At 36.1% G+C, this 21,643-nt stretch overlaps 1 protein-coding gene across 5 annotated transcripts in view; it reads right to left on the reverse strand.

The window, feature by feature from the left end:
* Window positions 1-21,643, reverse strand: part of PTPN4 (protein tyrosine phosphatase non-receptor type 4) — a 175,964-nt gene that overhangs the window by 60,114 nt on the left and 94,207 nt on the right. For 4 of the 5 annotated variants that reach the window (XM_064451253.1, XM_064451254.1, XM_064451252.1 and 1 more), the window contains 10 exons: window positions 20,763-20,846; window positions 20,621-20,677; window positions 19,083-19,239; window positions 17,457-17,623; window positions 16,807-16,897; window positions 16,662-16,723; window positions 15,752-15,898; window positions 13,327-13,455; window positions 12,060-12,208; window positions 8,768-8,903 (listed from right to left, as the gene is read on the reverse strand). In XM_064451253.1, the coding sequence (XP_064307323.1) occupies window positions 8,768-8,903; window positions 12,060-12,208; window positions 13,327-13,455; window positions 15,752-15,898; window positions 16,662-16,723; window positions 16,807-16,897; window positions 17,457-17,623; window positions 19,083-19,239; window positions 20,621-20,677; window positions 20,763-20,846 (1,179 nt within the window). Of the gene's footprint in view, window positions 1-536; window positions 5,689-8,767; window positions 8,904-12,059; window positions 12,209-13,326; window positions 13,456-15,751; window positions 15,899-16,661; window positions 16,724-16,806; window positions 16,898-17,456; window positions 17,624-19,082; window positions 19,240-20,620; window positions 20,678-20,762; window positions 20,847-21,643 lie in introns of those variants that run through there. The other variant, XM_064451256.1, reaches the window with a different exon arrangement.

Below are 21,643 nucleotides of genomic sequence, written 5' to 3' on the forward strand. Positions count from 1 at the left end.
AGAATTGCACTGGATCATTTATAGTCTAGTCTTTGTGGATATAGTCTAGTTGAAGAAAACAACAGCTTAATGTAAACTGTTTAACCCTTTCACTCATGTCTTAGGCCCCTGGCCTAGTAGTAAAAAGGCGACAACTTTCAACTGTGTGCATTGTCTTTAGTTATCAAAAATCAAATAAGTTAAGTAAAAAAAATACTGATTTCCAGGCAATTGACCTAATGTTAAAAACAATGCTTAGCAGAAACGTTTACAGTAAACATAGCTAATTTGCAGCTAGCTGAGAGAGATCACAGAGATAAATTTACAAGTACCCTGTAGTTTCTATTTGCACCTTTTTTCCTTTTTTCTTTTCCCCCCAGCTGCAAGCTTTATATTCATTTTACAACAGGAAAATTGAGATGACAGAATTATTAATATCTATTTTCTGAAAGTCCCTCAGAAACACAAGAACAATAAACCAGAAATGGTTAGAGCAACAGAAAGCATTCGTACCAGGGTGTAATCCAAATCATCTCTGTACAAAAACACATTAAGCATCTCTCTCCAAACCCAATTTATTTTCTCCAATAGTTCAGTCAGTAGTAAGCATGAGATAAAGTGCTACTATTCAAACATCAAAACACTTTGAAAAAAAATTACTCTTGAAAACATGTAAGCTTGCTAAATACAAAATAACACAACCAACAAACTGTCAGCCAGTCCGTGAAACCGTAGTTCATGCTATAGCAGACTAGAAGGACAGGTATTTTAAGGGCTTTTTTTTTTTTTTTTTTAAATGAGGCTACCGGCTCAAAGAAATAAAAAAGTCCAATTTTTAAAATTAAAAACATCAGCGTTTTTTAAAGAAGTTATTTTTCTAAAATTTTTACCACTGAGCAAAACATGCCAAAGCCAACAGCCAGAGCTTACAGCTTACGCACCAGTTAAAAACTTGTAGCCGGAGAAGCTTTAAGAACTGAAAAGATGCACACTCGTGGTAGCAACCAGCACAGAGGTAAATTCCAGTGAAAACAAACTGGCCTCCTTTGCAGGCCACTAAAAAACAAACAAAAAACCCAAACAGAAGACAAAACCCCCCACAATCCTCCCACCAAAAGCCCACACCCCCCCAAAAACAACCACCAAAAAACCAACCAACCAAAAAACCCCAACCAAACAAAGAAAACCCAAACCCCAACAACCCAGTTCAATTTGTAACTGCAGTGGGATAACAGAGACTGGACAGAACAGTTACATTGAAAAAAACCCAACCATCTTCCCCTTGTAACAGCTTTCCAACCACCTCTAATTGTAATCCCTGCTATCTCACACAAGATCTATGTCTAATCAATGAGTATGTTTTTGCCAGATTTCGCTAATGGATCCTAGCACTAAAAGCAGCAAAGGAAAACAACTTCTCCAGTCTCAAGACAAAAGGTGGGTACTTAAATTAGCAAATACACCCAGCCAACTGGGGACCTGAGATGTGAGCTACAAAAAGACTACAAGTGACATTAGAAGGCACCGTTCCAGTACTTTGTGGAAGTCCAAACATGCAAAATTTTAATTTGGACCATAACCCAATCCCCTCCTCTGTCCTCAGGGCTGAGGGTCTTGAAGATTGCTGCATAGTGGCTCGATAGTCGAAACTACAGCAGACATATTGGACAACATGCTTTCACTTAGAAACTGGTGGATCTGCAGAGTTTTTCATGCTCATGCTAATTCCCTGAGCCGAACATCGCCCACACACCTGCACACACACTGCAGAAGCATAAAAGTATCACGTAATTCAGCTCCACAGCATACCTGGAGCTCCAGCATCTGTATATGCCAGACCATCCCTACTTCCCGTCTCCCTGGGCAGTGCAATTGCAGCACGTTCGCTGCATTTTGGCCCTTCCATGGGTACCACGAAGCTTTTTGGAGGGTCTCCACAGAAAGTTGCCAGCTACACAGGTTCCATAACAAACACCTCGTGTTCCTTAATCTCCCAACTGCTTTCTCACCCTTTGTCTTAATACACAGTGTGCCACACTGTAACCTGTATTCTAGAAGTGTTACTGCTTTATCTCTGTGGGACATAAGCTTTCAAGATTTAATGGAGAAATGTGGAAGAAACATCAGCTAGCATTAAATGTAGTGGGAAACAAAGGCTTTCTCTTTTTTGTAACTAGGAGAAAATATATAAAAATAAAATGCATAAAAGTAGTATTTTACTGCTTAAGACTTGCAGGTTATTTAAAATACCAAATGCTTCAAAATTCAGGAGAAATGAATTTTTCAGTTCAGTTATCTGGTATATCTAGAGCAGTATTTCTCAAAGTGGATTGGCTGACAATCTGTAGGTGGTTTATTAAACAATACCTGCATCTTATTTTATATTTAGCAAAAATAAAAAATGCCCCCAAAACACTCAAAGCCCCTGCTAGAGCCCCCTGTCTCCTACTAAAAAACCCCTTCAAATCCACTTTAAGCAAGAGATGGTAGTGGTAGTTTTCAATCCAAACCTAAAAGGAAAACAAAAGTCTTAACATTATACATTGGCACAAAATTGTCGTAATATTGCTCTTATTTACAATGAAAACTTTTTTTTTAAAACTGGATTTGTATCATGGAAGGGTTACATACTCTTTCCCACACCCACCCAACATTTTTCCTAGTCGAATGGTATGAAAATAATTATTCATAAAATCCAACAGTCATAACACCAATCACGTATAGGTCTATAGGTCATTATGTCCGAAAGATACATTCATGTTTTTTACAGCATGAAACATACAAAACTTCTTTAAAAAACTCTTAAGGATGATACAGATCTTCATAACCCAAAGTAAAATATTTAGCAGTTTTGCTTTTTTTGGCCATATAAAAATATTTTAAAGGCCATTTATACCACAACAGGTAGAAACATTTGATCAAGTGATTTATGGTACATAAAGTCTTCAATGCTGTTCTCTTTACCAATCAGTTTTTGGTGAAGCCAAAAAGCCACCGAGTCACTCATGGTCAATGATTTAAGAGTAGTTACTTTGTTCCAATTTTTTTTTTCCCAGTGCAACCAGTTAACACACTACAAATCAGCTTAAGTCAGTGCCAGGGAAGGTTTTGAAGAGACCTATTATTCTTGCCTGCATTTGTAGTCATGACAGTAATGACAGACGACCAATAAAATATCCCACACTCAATCGTGGTATAAATGGGTCTTTTGAACTCAAACTGCTTTGGCAACTTTCATAAGAATATTTAAATATGTGACATACCAACAGTATATAAGGTTGATATAAACTCCATTTCTGATTTCCCCCAGGAAAAAAGGGCAAATGCTATTTTCATTTACAACTTGACTATGAAGAAGATTTCTTTCAATATAATGGATCAATTATTTCAATTTTTAGACAATAAGTGCTGAGTTTAAAACAACCTTCCAACTAGCCAGCAGCTCAGCTAATAATCTCATCACATGGAAGTTAAAGCTTGTACTTTCCTAAAGAAGAATTTTCTTTTGTTACAGATGGCTTAAAATATATCTGAGATTAAAGCTACCTTATTACTCTTTTTCAGTTTATCAGATCCACAGATTCTTTTAAGATTCATTTTTCACTGAGGGATAATATTGATTTAAGCATCAAATCTAGAAATACAAGTAACAGGGCCAAAGGCCATCTAATATTATTTTATTTTCTAAAAATATTTAAAACTCTCTTCCATTTGGCATTGTGGTTCACATTTATTACTAAGTCATAAGCCAGGATTTCACTTTGCCTGAATCCCTTTTCACTTAATAGTTCATAGCTGATCTCTTTCAAATGTCCATAGAACAAAGTATACTATATAATATAATTCTTCAATAGTTAAAAATTATTTAGCGTAGAACTTTCCATTTTAATTCTATGCTCTATATAGCTTACAACAAAATTTACTGGATAAACATTTTCAGGAAACCAATACAATAAATTAAAACTTTTAAATAGAGGGCAAAAGTTAAGTTGTCACAGGGCAGTCAACGAAGTGACTGGTTTTTTTCTTACAGTATATTACACTGGATACCTTGCTTCTGACTTGTTTCTCCTATACTGGAAAAATATTTTAAAACTGGGACATTTATGTATCTTTAGAATGAGCTCAGATACTGTATCAGACAGACATTTCTTACAAATCTTCTACCTAGTTAAATAAGAAGCAACCCATACCAACTGAACAATTTTGCACAAGCATAACAGAAGGTGACTGGGGTCATTATGGAGTTAAAATAAAGTTCTGGGACAACTTCATAGTGTTCTCCTCCCTTCCCCCCTCCAATAAAACAATTTAAAAAAAAAAGCAGACCTGTACGAACATGGCTTGAAATCAACTGAGGGCTTAAAAAGTAATTAATTAGCAGATAATGGAATTAAATCACATCTGATTGTAAGTTCAACTTAATTATCAGTGCTACCAGAGAGCTATGTTCTCATCAAGTAAGACAGCTATTTGCAATAAAAGGATAAAAAATGATTCAGCTTCTAATGACCTACCAGCATTTCATAGTAAGCTGCTAGTAAGTTACCAGTTGGAAGGAATGAAGGAATGTGTCAGATTTTTCACGTAATTACAACACAGCAGCATTCAATGCTCATTCATTAAGTTGGCAGAGGTGCTTTTGCTACAAAGAGTAGCAGGCAGGTACTTGTATAAGGAAAAAGGGAATGGTATTTCCATGACCCCTTGCGGTAACACATTCCAAGCACCAAGGGCCATTTTTAAAATCTGAACCCATTAAGATAAATATGACAGGACAATACCACCCCCACAGAATCATGAGTGCCTTTCACTGGATGTACGCTGTAAGTCTCAAGGCACTTAAGGGGTTAAGACATAATGCATGCACTAGTTCCCATCACGTAATCTTAAGTCACACGAATCAGAATACACCAGTGTATGACACACAAGCTGTGTCAAAGAAATGCTGTTTATTTTTTTTTAAGTTTTATTGTTATTATTTTGTACAAGATGCTGGTAAGTGGGCATTATGCAGCTACTGCTGGGTTAACACAGACGCCAGCTCTCCTCTAACAACCAGCTGGTTTCTAGTACGGGTGTAGGACAAAGTGTGCTGCATCAGTCGGCAGTGTGTATCTATCTAGTATTGGCAATATTGCTAATGTTGTAAAAAACAAAACAGTGAGAGTCTGTACATAGTAAATAAACCTAGCACTGGAAAAAGACCATGGCTTAGTGTATTATTTTTTTTCATTTGTTTTCCATTTTAAAAGACATGGGTGTAAAACGGAGTGAAATAATTCCAAGCCTTGTTTGTAGCAATTCAACCAGAAGCGCAGTATATGGCACTACACCGAAATATCGTAGATTACCCTGAACACAATTAGTTCTTTCAGTTTATGGTTTGTTCGGAGCAAAGCACGAAAAGAAAGTCTTCAAACAGATGAAAGTTAGAAGAGTTTCAGAGACTGATTTTGTTTCAACGTAAAGTGCAACAGTGCTGAAGTTTTCAAAGTCCTTTGTCAATTCTTTGCTGTACTTCACTATCACTTCCTGCAAGCAGTAATATGGCACAAAGAATGCTGCCGATTCATTAGAGAGGACAGGATTCCTCAACTGATATCCTAGGCTTTTTGCTCTTTACTTATGCAGTGATGCTTGTAAAGGTTTAATAAATCCTTCTTCATACACCTTCAAAATAGCTTCACACACAAATCTGTATTGACTCTGAAAAGGAAAGTAGATTCAGTAAATTGAAAAGTAACAGAATTGAACCATGTCATTTGGAAGCAGAAAAGGCCTCCAAGATTTCCCCATCCCATTCTTTTGCCAGGCCAAGAACTGTGCTTCCGAGTTAGTTTAGGAAACACAAAACAACAGGAACTTTATATTAGAAAGTATTGTTTCTCAACAGAAGAATGGGATGAGTAGCACGTTGAAATATATGCCAAAAGTCATACCCACAAAATCAGTACTCTTATTACAATATCACCTATTTAGTCATTTCCTGCTCTTCATTTCATCGCTGAAGTTTCACTGACCTGAGATTTCCATGCACTTGGATTTAGAAGCTATGCTTTCGAAGCACTTTTTCATACTTAGGTTAATTGTGGCAGGTTACTGGCACCTCCCTCAGAATTTGATAAAAAGGAAAATTGTTTCATGTTTAAAAAGCCAGAATTCCAGTTACTTCACATTATAGAATGTCTAACTTGGCAATGTATTCAAGTCTAGCACCTGCATACATAGAGGCCCCATATATTTTGTTTTAAACAAATAATAGTTAGAAGACCCAACAGTAATCAAATTAGAATATAATGGAAATAAGATTAAGTAAAATCACTGTTCTGCAAAGCACCGCAACTATCACTGATGTTGTGGTTTAACCTGGCAGGCAGCTAAACCCCACACAGACGCTTGCTTACCCCCAGCGGGATCGGGGAGAGAATTGGAAGGGCAAAAGTAAGAACACTCATGGATTGAGATATGACTAGTTTAAATAAATAATAAATAATAGTGTCATAAAAGGGGGGGAAACCTGGGGAGCGGGGGGGAATGATACAACCGCACACCACCTGCTGACCAACACCCCACCAGTCCCTGAGCTGCGAGCTGCCCCCCCAGCCAACTCCCGCCAGCCAATATACTGGGCATGTCATCATACGGTATGGAATATCCCTTTGGTCAGTTTGGATCAGCTGCCTTGGCTGTGCCCCCTCCCCTCCCAGCTTCTTGTGCACCTGGCAGTGCATGGGAAGCTGGAAAAGTCCTTGACTAGTACAAGCACTGCTTAGCAACAACTAAAACATCAGTGTGTTATCAACATTATTCTCACACTAAATCCAAAACACAGCACTGTACCAGCTACTAGGAAGAAAATTAACTCCATCCCAGCTGAAACCAGGACAAGTGAATACTGCATAATGGCGTACATGCTGGTCAGAAAGCCAGCATGCCTGTCTTTTCAGTGTCATGGAATATCCCTTTCTGTGCAGTAGTTAGTGATGTCAGCTCTTAAACGGGCACAGTAACAGACTTAGTAATGGAATCATTATTTACTGTATTGTTACAGGTACGTTAAAACAGTTTAATTTATACATATTTGTGTGAAATGCTTATTATACCTCCAGTGTTCCCTAAAGGAGACTCTGAACTCTCCTGGGTACACACAGCAGACACTCAAACATAGGGCCACCTTGTGGACATTGGGTGAATCTTTCAGGGCATACAAAACCAGGTAGAGTGCTCAAAAAGAGAAATTGCAATAGCTAATGTTTAAAAAAATCTTAAAAAAAAAACCAAACAACCAACACTTCAAGTCTTTTATTATCTATTTTCCCTCTGATGCAGTAAACACCTGCATTCCACTGAAGCTTGAAAGTTCTGGTTTCTCTAGGAAAACTGAGAAGACCAGAAGATACTTAGCACAAGCCGCAAAAAAATATAGTTAAAACCCTTAGCACTTCGCCTCCTACCTTTACTAATAAAGCTCTCTTCCTCTCTATGTAAGCTAGAGGGATAAGCTATTCATACTGTATAGTCATCACAAACTGCAAGAGCCATCCTTTATTATTTTTAATGTATCATCATCTTCCTCATCCTTCCTGTGCTAGCTGAATAATGTGACTTCTTTTTTTTGTGGAACTTGAATGCTGGACAGCAGCACTGAATGACAGATGACCTAGAAATGGAGGCCCATATATATACATTTTGTCAGTCTGAATACCCTCTGAGGAACAAAAAAGGTTTATTCAAATTTGATTAGAGGAACAGCAGCAGAGATATTAAAACTACTACAATGAGTAGCTACCTTCAGGTAACTGTGGGAGAGATTTGATGCTGGATCTAGCACCTTTTCTCCCTCAAAATACTTTATCTTAAAAGCTAGGTATTACAAGTAAAAACAGACAACTGGATTACTGATTCTAAAAAATAAAGAAACTGGAACTGGTCAGAGCTTGGAACAACCGAGAGTCCAAGCTTCCCCCCTGCCGGGAGACAACACTACTCAATCTTTTGACCCTTTTTAAGTATTTTCTGAAAACATACAGGAAACTGCTCTCAGATATATGCAACACCTGACTGACACAAAGTTTCTAAATCCATTCTAAAATTTTCACAATTAAAGCAACATCGCAATTATCGCAAAAAGACCCCAAACTTTATACATCTAGGAAAAATTCTAACAGCCTAAGATATGTCAAATGTAAAGGGAGCACCAAAAGAATCCTGGTAGCACGTTATTTTCTTTAGATTAAATACACTTAAAATTACTTTTTTATATCTCACATCAGATTTAATTACACTGATTTTTAAATCAATGAAATAATGTTTTAAAAATTATTTTTCTGATTATTTCCCTTTAATTGAGTCCCTACAGGGCAGAGTTGAGGCAGCATAAAAATCACTGAACTGCATCACTGAAGGTTTTTCTTGCATGTCTTGGATCTTGGTGTTTGCCTTTTATACTACTCCCACTCTTAACACCTTGAATTAGGCTCCTGCTTTCTCCACTGAGTAATTTTTGCACTACTGAAAATCGGTCCTTTTTAACATTAATTGCCAGCTATCCCTAAATCAGCTGCTGCTTTTTTCAAGTTTTCTTTGTAGAAATTTAAAGAATTGCTCCTTTCCAATAGCCTTCGCAATTTATTCCTGCCTGAAGCCAAGGCTACAGCTATACTGGGTAAAACTGACCTCTTTTCAATATGATCAACAGCAAGTATATTAAAAATCTGTCCAATTATATGACTAGATAATAGGAAATTACTATTCTGCAACACAGAACAGCAAGTACGATACTCACAGGTGTTTGGATCATCATGGCTCTTTGATCTCTCATGGTTCTTACAATATCTAACGGATAAACAGGCTGATTGCACTCAATGAGACACATAGCTGTCTCCATAGTGATAAGAACTCCTGTTCGTCCAATCCCAGCACTGAAAAATACAACAAAAAACCCAAAACGGAAAATGAAACAAAGTCTCTGGAATATAGGTCATACATAAAGACCTTCCTCCTCAAGGGTTCTTCATGACTGATAGTTACGATTCCTACAGTATTAGGGCGGGGGTTAGACAGACTGTGTCTCTGTCACTGGAAGCCTCCATCCTGCCTGAACAGAGCAAAAATCAATCAGGGCAGAATTGTCAGTCCTCTGAAGAGGGACCGTCAACCCAGCCATTCACTTGAGCAGAATTTACACACAGATATTTATTCAGATCACATCAAAAGCCATACTAATATCTAGACAACAACAAAACACAGAGATACCTGGCGTACACTGTGCACTTTGTGCCAATTTGACCGTTATTGGAACGATCATTACTGGAACGTTGGGCTGATTTGATAAAACCATGTTTATGTCTTGAAGTGATCCATACCTTCATATTTCAGAATAAGGAATAGAGCAATTACTAGAAACCTTTGGAGGATGACAATAATGATAATTTTCTTAGTATTAAAAAGTATAAGAGAGATCTAACTTGAGTAGATTGAAAAGGAATATGTAATAGCAATCCCTTTCAAGACAAGGAAGAACCACAACACAAACATCTTGGAAAGGCAAAATTCATAAGAGCAGTTACATTAATCATCTTTAGCTTAAAAATAAAACAAACCTAAAGATTTATCTGCATTGTTTTACAGATACATATACTTTTTTACAAGTAGCAATCCTCAAAGACTGAATACTTAACCTTGAACTTGACAGTCAGTTTCAAATTCAGATTTTTTCATATTCAAGAAAGTTATGTTGCACTTTTGAAATAGAAAACCAATGTTTCTCCATATTTGAATACAGGACCAAACCCGTATTTTCAAATGCCAGCATTATCTCAAATCATACAACTAGTATTTCAGTCAGCAAATAGAAGTGTTTGCTTCTATATTGGTTAATATAAACACTCCAAACTTTGAAACTTAATTGTTCTGGTTTTGAAGCATAACTTCAAATTAAGTCTGGCCAAACAACTACTTCAAATCTTTGCCCAGAAGGTGGCATTAAAGCTACTATATATTTCAGTGATGTCATGAGAATTTTATAACAGGATGTAAATGTGCTGGTTATATAAAATTATTCAATGGCATTTCATATTTCTAGAATTCATACATATAGAATTTGTAAGCAGAATGCTTTATCAAATCCAAACAGGAACAGTATCTGTGTCGAAGAAACTATTGACTCATTTTACAGCTTCAAAAGATTTAGAGAAGGGCAACAACAATGATGGGAAGTGTGATAGTTTCCATACAATAAATCTCAGGTAAGCTAAGAATCTTCAGCTTGGAACAAGAAATCATTGACTGATGGCGGGGAACACTGAGACAGGACATTAAAATCCTGAAGGGCACGGACAGGATGGGTGGCTCACCATCTCATCTCGAACAAGAATTAGAAACTGTGCAACTAAACTAGTAGAAGCCTTGTAAAAATAGAAAACATATGAACACAAGCTTGGAAACTAGCGTTTTAAGTAGTTCAACATAACAAAAACCTTCCAAATTTCTTCAGGTAAGGAATTTTTGTTGCTTTACAATCTCTGGGGGTTTTTTTTGTTTTGTTTTTAAACTACTATTGTACAAAATAAAAGTGTACTCTACTAGCTGCTTCCATTCTTCACACTAAAGCTGGTGGCTTAGTTCTGAAAACAAGTTTCACCATTTTGTTGCACTAATCCCTTGTCCCATCATAGTGAACAGACATTAAAAACAGTGTGTATATACCATGTGGAGGAACCCCTGGGCTCCTTCAGCTTAACTCTCTAGTGGAATTTGATTATACCTCCCGAAAGCCACCAAGTTAGGCCGATTAAGTAAATTATCTTGAACTGTGATAGTCTCTCTCTTCTTCTGTGAAACAAAACTGTTATAAATGTCGGTATTGAAATTATCAGTGTGGACCTGAACTGATGCTTCATTAAGATAAATGAAACTGTGCATACTATCCAAAGCTGTTATTCCAGTGTCTCTGCAGACTTGCACACTGTATTGTAAAAGTTGTATTTGGCTGATATTTTCATTATTTGTTCACAACCATATCAACCAGAAGTGTATTGACAGTGGACATTGAGGAACAAGATCATTTAAGACAGTGGCATTCTGGTGTCGTCTGGTTTCCCCAGTTAATAAGATTCACCCTGACCAGCGTAAATCAGAAGAGAGAGCAAAACTCATTAAGTATAAGTTCTGATACACACAGTGTTAAAAAGATAAAACATTCTTTTTCATCTTCTCAATAAACATCTAGTTTACTTGTAGATTATATAGTCTTTAAATTGATTTTATCTCTTAAACCTCTCAGCTTCTGAAGCAGGAACGATGCACACCTGACTCGACAGTGGTGACTGTCTGGGCAGTATTTGGGAATTTAGACGTCAAATTTTATTCACAGAACTGCTCACCAAGAATTGGTATACCACACGTTCGTTTGAAGACATTTGGCATTATGCATTGTTATAGTTTACTAATTAGGTATTTTAAAGGATTAAGATTTTGAAATTTACTATAGGAATGCAGAATGCTATTAAAAACTACTTAACAAGAAAAACAACACATTTCATATGTACATAAAAATCTGAGTAACAGTTATTTTTCTTCATGATAAAAGTAAATTGTTGAGAAAAAAGTGTCATCTTACTGTAGGTATCAAAATACCATGTAGCCTAAGACTACTGATTTGAGAGAAAGTGTCTTTTGTCTGGTCACTGCATATACCACCCACATTTTCTGCTATGGATTATTTATACAGCTATTCTGGAGTTTTGTAGAATAGTCACCACGAGGAAAAGGTTGCTAAGTGTCTTTTGCCATTCCCCTGAATTATAATACAGACTGTTAGCATAAGCATTTAAACTGTAAACAACAAAAAATCCCAAACCAATGAAATCCCTGCACAGATCAATGCATATAGGTACTCAATTTTGCTTATTGAAATGTGATTACAATTTTCATTATTTAATTTAAATGCTGAGTTCTCCTGTCATCCCCAAAGCAGATATAATTAAATGTTTATTTCAAAAACAAAGGACATAAAAGCTAGTTGATGATAAATAGGTTCAGTTTGATTATTTAATAAAGTTGGGAAAAGTGAATACCTGCAATGAACAACAACAGGCTCTTCTTTGCCAGCCCTCTTCTTTCGCACAAGACACACAAAATCTAGGAAATCGCTGGAATCATCAGGAACCCCATGATCGGGCCAAGCTATATACTGGATTTGGGTTAGTTGGCGGCTTTCGTCTTTCTAATCAGAAACACAAAGTTTATTCAACGGCAAATCCCATTAAAAAATCCACACAAGCAAAAAATAATTTCAAAAAAAAGAAAAATCAACATTTATATGTACATTTACAGCAACTTATACCTGTAATAAGAGTGGCTTCAGGCAACTAGCAGCACTTTATTAGTGTTAATCATTGCTCATCCTGGATTTTACAACTCTTTTTTTTTTTCTTAAAAAAAGGCAATCCACAAACATTTACATCTTCAACAGGTTAAAAAAAAACATTACAGCACTTTAAAGAACAGGTGTTACTGCACTTTAAATAACCTCTAGGCACAGAGTTATTTAAGGACGTTCCACTGCTGATAACGAATGAGCAATTGTATCAAAAGGACACAGGGAAGGAATTTTAACTGCAAATTGGCTAAAAGGCATCTCTAAAAAACTGGCATCTCATCTGGTAACCCAAGCAATGAGAAATGAGTACGTGAACTAAATTTCAGATACTCATTTCCAAACATTTCTGAGACTGAAATGCTAGCTGGGGAGACTCTGAAAACTACACATGCCCTGAAAATCATGCAATGTATGTTCAAGAAGGTCCCTGTTGACACGCAGTCACCAATCCTGATTCATCATTCTCTCAGCAGGCTTTATCTTCCATCTACTTGCACATATTCTCCAAGATGGAGTTATTAAGAACCATTTGCCTCTATAAAGACAGATTTTCAGTTGCAATAATGAAATACCTCTAGTGTCTCATGTTTTGAAAACATCCGGGGAATAACAAGTTTCTCAACTTTACTCTTTTTGTTTGGCCAGGGTATAAAAGACACCAGTACAGACTTTTAAGACAAATAATACATCTTCTATGTGATTTAAAACCAATTAATATCATTATGGAAACTGAATCTTTGCAATATTTTGCTAGTGAAAGGTTTGTTATCATTGTAAGAGCAGAATTTACACTAGGTAAGTACATAACAATTATGTGTAGTTTTCTAAAGGCCTCTAGAAATAAACAGTTCTATTTATGTGGATATGCCACCAAGTTGAAAAGAAAGCATGATTAAGTAAGTTTTAGCTAGTCTGTGAGGATTCCACAGATGATTAGTTAAAAATATATATTATGATTTTACCTCCAGATTAGTCAATGTCATTTCTCGAAAGACATAAGCAGGATTTCCTTCTTCTGAATGGCAGGTAATCTGGAAATTCCCATATGATGAGCTTCCTGATGGCTCTGGCCAGTACTGATGGCATTTAACCTAGGGTCAACACATTTTTAAAGATGCCTGTGTTTAAATTCAGAGTATGATTTTCATTCTCTCTAGTTCTTTATACCTTTGTTCATTAAAGACTATTGTGATCATTTTATAGTCACTATTTACTTACCAAATAGACCGTGTTACCTAATTATTGTTTATAAAAGAAGGTATCGCAGAGATTTCCTGGTTCTCTTTTCAAGAGGACACATGCACCAGCTCTTGAGGTTAGTTTAACTGAAGATGGATGCCTTCAACTTTCATTGTATTTTTAAAAAAGTATTTCTACAAATATTCTGTCTTAACACGTGAGTGACAAAGACACTGCTTTATAAACATTTCTAACCTCCAAAACCCTAAGCTAATCTTCTCAAAGCACATTTATATGGGAAAACAACAAATGAAAAAAAAGAAAGGGTAATAAGCAACAAAAGAAGTTGCTAAACTAATGCAGAAATTAGGGGGATGCAGATGGTGGACTTCTAAGACTCTTGATTATGTAATCAAGTGTGAAGGAAAACTTCAAACACTAAGATTTTCAGATATATTGCTTAACCGCCTAATTACAGAGGTCATTTCAGCTCAAGTGTACTTTTGTTTTTCCAACCCACCTGGCGATTCTTTAAGAGCAGCCAGATTTGCAGACTTCCTGCTCCACTGAGACCTCCTGGCATGCAGTGGGATAGTGATGTCAGTAGCCTCATGAGCAGCTTTAGAGCAGGGAGTCTGCCTATGGGTATAAGACAGATAAGTCCTTTTATTTTATTATTAAGCAGCTCTCCGAAGAACTCCACAAAGATCATTATTGAAGGGGTGGGGAACCTCAGAGAACTGCTATTGCAAGTCTGTTCTTAGCAGATCTGCAAAGAAAACTCAAATTAAAAGGGCACTTGAACTGAAATTCCCTCTAATCATGTTTATTTGGCAGCAGGCAGTATCACGCTAACATTGAGTCACTGAAAAATGGTTTACAAATGCTGCAATTCCCCTTCAATTATTTTAATTATATTTAAAGGCCTGACCTCCCAGCAAAGACATGGTTATTTAGAATATATACAGACAGCTGATCTACAGTCCAAGTTGATCAGAACACCCACAACCTACTATAAATCCATCTTCAAAAGAAATCCTGAATGTGGAGAAATTCCACTAAACTGTTATTCCAGACTGTCATTTCTGTCCACGCACTCAGTCAGTCCACACAGCCAGGGCTACTGTGAATGCTCCAGACTACAAACCCAATAACTCTGGAATTACACTGTGTGCATGACCAGATCTGTTTTGCTTGTCTTCAAAGGACAAAGCTGCATAATAGACACAGCTATTAAGGAAAAACTATAGTTTAAGAAAACCAAAATCAAACAAAACAGAAAATACACCTGAGGTTTTTTACAGCACCAGACAACATTCTTTTTAGTAATTTATAACTCTAATACTTTATTACTAGTACTCTATTTTCACACATTTTTGTATGGAAATGACTTAAAGGACAATGACCCTTTCATATGATTAAACAAATGTTTATAGCCACAGAAGAGTATTTTATGAAAAAAATTGTAGATTTCAAGCTTATCAGGGATTCTCTTTAAAGACAGCCATCAGGCATGGGATTGTAACACTACAAAGCTGTGTTAGGCCACCTTAAAAAAAATAATCTCTCTACATATCAAAGAAGTAATCTACAAAACTGATAGAACTTCCTTGAAGCTTAGAGAAAAAAAACCTATGAAGGTAAATTCTAGTTGCTTTTCACTTTACCAAAAAGAATCAAAGAAAAAAATATTTTAAGAAAGATGTGAAGACTTCAATGTATTTCACAACTGAACAAAGTTTAAATGTTAGCTACATTAACAATACCAAAAGGTTTAAAATGTAAGAGTCGTAATTGCAACAGTACTAGGAATGCACTGCCCTTATGGAAAAAAGAGTCATAGAATCATAGAATGGTTTGGGTTGGAAGGGACCTTTAGAGGTCATCTAGTCCAACCCCCCTGCAGTGAGCTGGGACACCTTCAGCTAGATCAGGTTGCTCAGAGCCCCGTCCAACTCGACCTTGAATGTTTCCAGGGGTGGGGCATCAACCACCCCTCTGGGCATCCTGTTCCTGTGTTTCATCACCCTCATGGCAAAAAATTTCTTCCTTATACCTAGTCTAAATATACTCACTTTTAGTTTAAAACCATTACCCCATGTCATGCGATATGCCATAATAGTATATTCCTCTAATCTTTTAAAGGCTTATCACCAACAGATTTTTAGAAGATTATGCAAGTAGTATTTCAGGAAATCCTTTACTTACTCTGCCCCGTTCGACTTGAGTCGTTAACATTACAACCATAGATGAGCCTTGTTCCCAAGTCATCTGCCAAAAATCAGGACAAGTGTTTGGTAATGGACCTTGACAAGCAATGTACTGGTTTATTATTGTGGAAGAAGGGATTTCCATCTAAAAGAAGACAAAGTCACTATTTTAATTCTTACAGCAAATATAAGTCAGGCATCAGATATTTAGTGCTTAGTAACCAATACATTAAAAAAAAGCATCAACTATATTAATTCTTTTTAGTATAAGTTAGTAAATATGGATTGGCACAGACAAAAATTCTCCAAAGTATTTCACACGCAAAATTACTACAAAGATCCAAGTACACGTCACAAATTAACTGACAGTTATGTAGTTGCCATAATCCAGATTAATGGGAAAAAAAAGACATGACAGACCAGCTGGAAAAGAATTCAGGTATAAACATTTCACGCTCTGTGGGTTTCTGACACTAGATTTTAAAATACTGATCCTGGAATTTAATTTAATCTGGTTTTTGTTCCTGAAAGGAAAAGTAAGTAGCTATAATTTTGTTGTACTAACAAGGGGGGGGGGGGGGTGTGCGGGATGTAAAAGTGCTGCCAGGTTAAACTTTACTGATGTTGAACACTACTGCCACATTAGCAATCAGAAGAGAATTAATTCCTCTGGTAGAGGTCTACCTTCTCTTATTGCTTTTTCTTGGTTTCATTTACAAAACTATCTGCCACAAAGCATTAGCAAATTAAACATATCTACAGTAAATTTCAGATCATCTGACTACAGGTTTATCAGCCATGCTAGTCTGAACTACATTTATGAAAATGTTATTTTTTTAATCAACTCCTCCATTGACAAACTGCAAAACTACTTCATGTCAGAAGCTCCTTTGAAAAATACTACTCACATTTATATAATTTGCATTGATGTAGTCTTCATTACTTTTTAAAATAACCCGTGTAGCATCATCTGAAAAAATTTTTAGAAGGATGTTACTTATTTACTAGCCACAGTAGAATACATCTAACACACATACAAACACACATACTTACAAGGCGAAATGTCTCTGTATCTATTTTTGGAAATGTTTTGAGGTAATCTGGCACAAGACATTGTCATTCCAGGTTTTTTCCTATACAATTGCTAAAAGACAAAACTGGTGGTCAGACCATAACAGATGCAAAAGACCCATTAGCGCATTATTTACCTAGAGGTACTTTTTAGAACAGAAATTACTGAGCAATGGTAGCTTCAATACACATGAAAATACTTTCCAAAAGAAAACACTATGAATTTTGTTATGGTGTGGGATCAATGAAAATAATCAAGACATCATCACAATTTGTTTAAAGACAAACTGAACGGTAAGTTTCAAGCTTCCACAAGAACACTGACCGAGAGAAAAGTCAATATTGAATACTGGTAAGGGAATTGACTGATACTGGCGTTCCACATTGTGATTTGGGGCAAGCAGATTGTGTTGTGCATAGGCATCTACCCACATTGCAGTTGTTCCACTACCTGCCCGCCCTGAGATGTCCTTCTGTATTTCAATAACTGCAGAGTGAATCCCGGGCCACCTCATGCTTTTGCTGCACAAAATCTCTTTGAGAGGTTCCTGCTCTCTCATGCTCTACTTAAAATAATTACTATCCCAAAAGACTTGGAACATGCACACAGCTACAGACAACACGGTACTCACATCAAACTGAGCCAAAACGGTTCCAGTGATAAGCCCCTCTGCTAGCTGAATCATGGATTCCCTCAGAGCATTATCATCTTGATGGACACCATCAATTGGAGATTTTTCAGGGATGTACTGGAAGTCAGGCTCGCTCTCCAGCTTCTCTTCCACAACATCATAGACAGCTATAGCAAACAAAGGTATGAACACTCTGACTGAACATGTTTGGCAAGTAAAGTTAACCAAGTCATTTATTTAAAACAGCAAAAAAAGACAAGCGTTTCTCCTGTAGAAAAAAAAAAAAAACCACACTGATATTAATCCCCCTCAGCAAGGGCAAGTAGCCTTTACTAATCATTATAATCCATGACATAACTGTTTTTTTGGTTTAATAGTAATTTTAAATGGAAGCACATCACTGACTGCCAAAATTTTGATCAAGACTCATGTTATACCCTACCCTGTCTGATGTAATTCCCTAATCTCAGATTCTCACATCATGCCTCTGAAGTCATTATAGTTGCATTTACATTTTTACTTTTAATTTACTTTGAACTTATTTTAGTCTTCAGTAATTAGGGCAAGATGTGCAGACCACCAGAGAAAGTGGCATTAATATATGTCATTATAATGCTCCCAATGCTGTAGGTATGCCCTGCCTATAAATAAACTGAAAAGTAATATGCATTTTATACTATACATAACAGACACGCTGCTCGAAAGCCCGTTTCTAAATGATGTCCCATGACCAAAAGGAGGAAACTGGCAACTCCTCACTTCTACAACTCAAATGTTTTTCTCCAGAATACAAGGATAATCAACACACAAGCGGAAACCGTTTTAGTAAATTTGTAAACTAAATTAAGTTTTATCTGAAAAAGAAAGTAAGCACACAAAAGCTGCAGGATAACTTACAGAATGACAGCACAAATAAGTGGGGAGTGCAACTAAGTGAATAAAGAAAAAAATGTTTATGAGGTGGCTGAGGTACTCTTCTAATTTCAATTATTCCGATTAAACATAATTATTTTTCATTTTGCTTTTTCCTCTGCAACTGTATTATAATTGGGATGTGCAGCAGAATTAAATCCAGTGACCATCTGCTGGCAACGCTCCAACGGTGTATTTCATTAATATTGCACAACCTGTTATTTAGACCACATTTTAGCATGTTCTTCTATTAAGCCTCCTCAAGTAGAAATGTTACCAGTCATTCTGGATTGTTTTAAGAACATATGGAAGGATTTTGCACGTATCAACATCCAAAGTCATCCAAAACCCTGGGTGTTTGGTGAGAGGTTGTATTTTTGTTTGTTTGTGTTTGGTTTTTAGTTTCCTTAAGGGAATAACGGCAACCTCAGAAACTGCATTCAACATCCATATAGCTTTCTGAACATTTTTATCAGGAAGAGTGAGAACAAAATTTAAATTGATCTCTGACTTTCCTATTGATTTTGAACACTTAGTTATGCACAGCTCCCTAGAGTATGAGATTGATCAAGATTTGTATAATACAAGGAACTCAAGGAAGGGAGTTCTTTCTTACAAAGGTGTTAAACATTCCATCTCAGGACACAGAAGAGAGGTAAGGAAATGAAAGCAAGGTGTTGATTTTTTTTTTTTTAATCATTATGTACAACTCACCATTGGGTCGAACTAGGAGCACAAGTTCCCCTGAGTGTCTCTCACAGCTCGCTTTAATAAACATAACAACTTGATCATGGGTATGTTCTGCTATATCCCTGCCATTAATCAGTACAACCTGGTCCCCTTCATTCAAACGAGGGACACAGAGATCAGCCTGCAACGTGGAAAGAAAAAAAAATAAAAAAATCTGTAAAACAAGCCCTTTCCTGTTTCTCACCTTAAAATAGCCACTTAAAGTAACTCTACTTGCAGACTTGAATCCTAACAGCCTAGTTGCTATGGTTTCTGCATTGTAGTCAAATGATAAATTTAAGTGTTACACAATGCATAAGACAATGCCATTCACATGAACAAATTGATTTGCACTGGGAGGTGACTGTCAATATGACACGTTTTTCGGCAGCTGTTACTCCACTCCTCTGGTTGAAGTAGAAAACTCCCCTGTTTAAATCACATTTTGTATAGGCAATTAAAAAGCAGAATGTTCTTATCTTTGAAGTGAAGGAAGTAACACAGCAAAGCTGTGTCCAAATCAATTTCACAGGCTTAAATGCTTCAGGTGTGAAATATCACAACTGTAATGACAAGAGTAAGACAAGTACCAAAGACAATGCACAAATCCCAGGAGTCCCAGAGAGGGGAATCAGGTAATAAAAGTCATTATTATAATCATAGTCTAAACACCTTTGCAGAAAAGAAAGAGCACATCCCACCATCAAGTATCTTCTCCTTAGAGAGTGAATGTTTAAAGTATTCAGCCAAAATTGTTTATGTTATTAAATATTTCAGAGATAATAATTAACAGGAACAAGAACAAAGCTCTTGGGAAACATTTTAATAGTTAAATTGTAAAAAAAAAAGAAAAGAAAAAAGAAAGCTGTACTTAAATGTTAGCAAAATATTAGCAAAATAAAGAGTCACTCAACTCTAAAAGGTATAAACAGAGCTGACTCCAGTCAGCTGAATACTAGGTCAGTATTTTTGGCAATCAACTGACAAAATATTGTGCCTCATTTGAAGACACTATTGATAGTCACTAAACACCAGTAACAACAGGCAATCAGACCTGATGAATGATTCATGATGTCTGATTTTAATCTAAGTCTTGGCTTTATTCAGCTACATCTGTCACTAAAATAGGAGAGATTTGCTACTTTAGTTATTTTTAACATACTAAAAGACTTTTTCAATATATAATTTTTGTGGAATTATATGAATGCCTATATTTAAAAAAGTAATAATATGAATGTATTTTTAGCATGACACATCTCAAGAAACAGTGTATACTGAACATCTAACTCCCTGTAATTTTCAGGAATTTAATTCTGTTTCAGTTAGAAAAAATTTTGAGGACTCAAGAACTTTTTAAAAAAAATCAAACAGGCCCATCAAACTCTTATCCTAACAAAGCAAACTATGTGCGGTAACGGTAGATCACACAATAATTTTCATAAGCAGCTACAAAATAATTTACAGTTTTGAATACTTCAAGACACACAGATATTGCTACCAAGTTTGTTTTTTTGATAACTTACAGGTGTTCCTGGAGCTACCCTGGACACTATTACTGGCATCTTCTGATCATATCCACCCTTTAAAAACAAATAAAATTAGTAATAAACCACAAATGTCAGGAAACAATCTTAATAGACATGAAAGAAGTAGATGTACTGTTACCTTTACATTGAAGCCAAACCTTCCATTTTCATCTGGTTTCATTCTGATCATAACAAGATTGTCATGGGGGACACCACCATTGGGCTAGTAAACAAAAATTATATTAATATTTTACGTAATAATTAGATATTATATTAATTATTTTATGTAATAGTTTTGCCGTTTCCTTAAGTAACTGCTCCTGGACACTTAGGAAAACATCAGGTAATAGTGCAAATGTCTTATTTTGAGTTTTGCATAGAAGGGAAAAGTTACACATTTAGAAGCCTTGGACATAACAAAGTTAAAAATGTGTTCTGTCAAAGCAAGCTTAAAGTAAGAAACAATATTAGAAAAGACTAATTGGCTTCAAACAGTCTTAAGAAAAGGTTTTCTAAATGGAAACTCCTTAAATTCATTTTAATTAAGACCACAGTAAGAATGTAATATGATAAAAATAAGGTAATTGAACATATACTTTTGTACAGCAATATGATGGCAGTAAGCAAGGACTGGTTTGGTAACAAAACCTTGGTTCCATATCCCCTATTCCACTTCCAGTGTAGTGGAGTATGAGGTGTGACACATGCTCTGCACTGTTCAAGCTCTGACAATTTTCTTGCTTTCTGGTTTCATTCTGATCACACCACCACTGTTAAAGGAACTACCAATAAACTGGGGAATACTAGATACTTTTTGCATCTGGAAAAATCAACTTTGTGCCATTGAAGTGACTTCTAGTTTGTTCCCATCAATATTTATTTCACAGACTCAACATTAGCTAGGATTTCTACAGCAAGGATGCAAAGTATTATTAGCTAAATTTGTTTCAAGGAAGTTTTCAATGTTACCCAATACAGCCAAAACATAAGACTCATTCAGAAAGGAAGTAAACAAAACCC

This window comes from Phalacrocorax carbo, chromosome 5 (assembly GCF_963921805.1).
Source record: "Phalacrocorax carbo chromosome 5, bPhaCar2.1, whole genome shotgun sequence".
Lineage (NCBI taxonomy): Eukaryota > Metazoa > Chordata > Aves > Suliformes > Phalacrocoracidae > Phalacrocorax > Phalacrocorax carbo.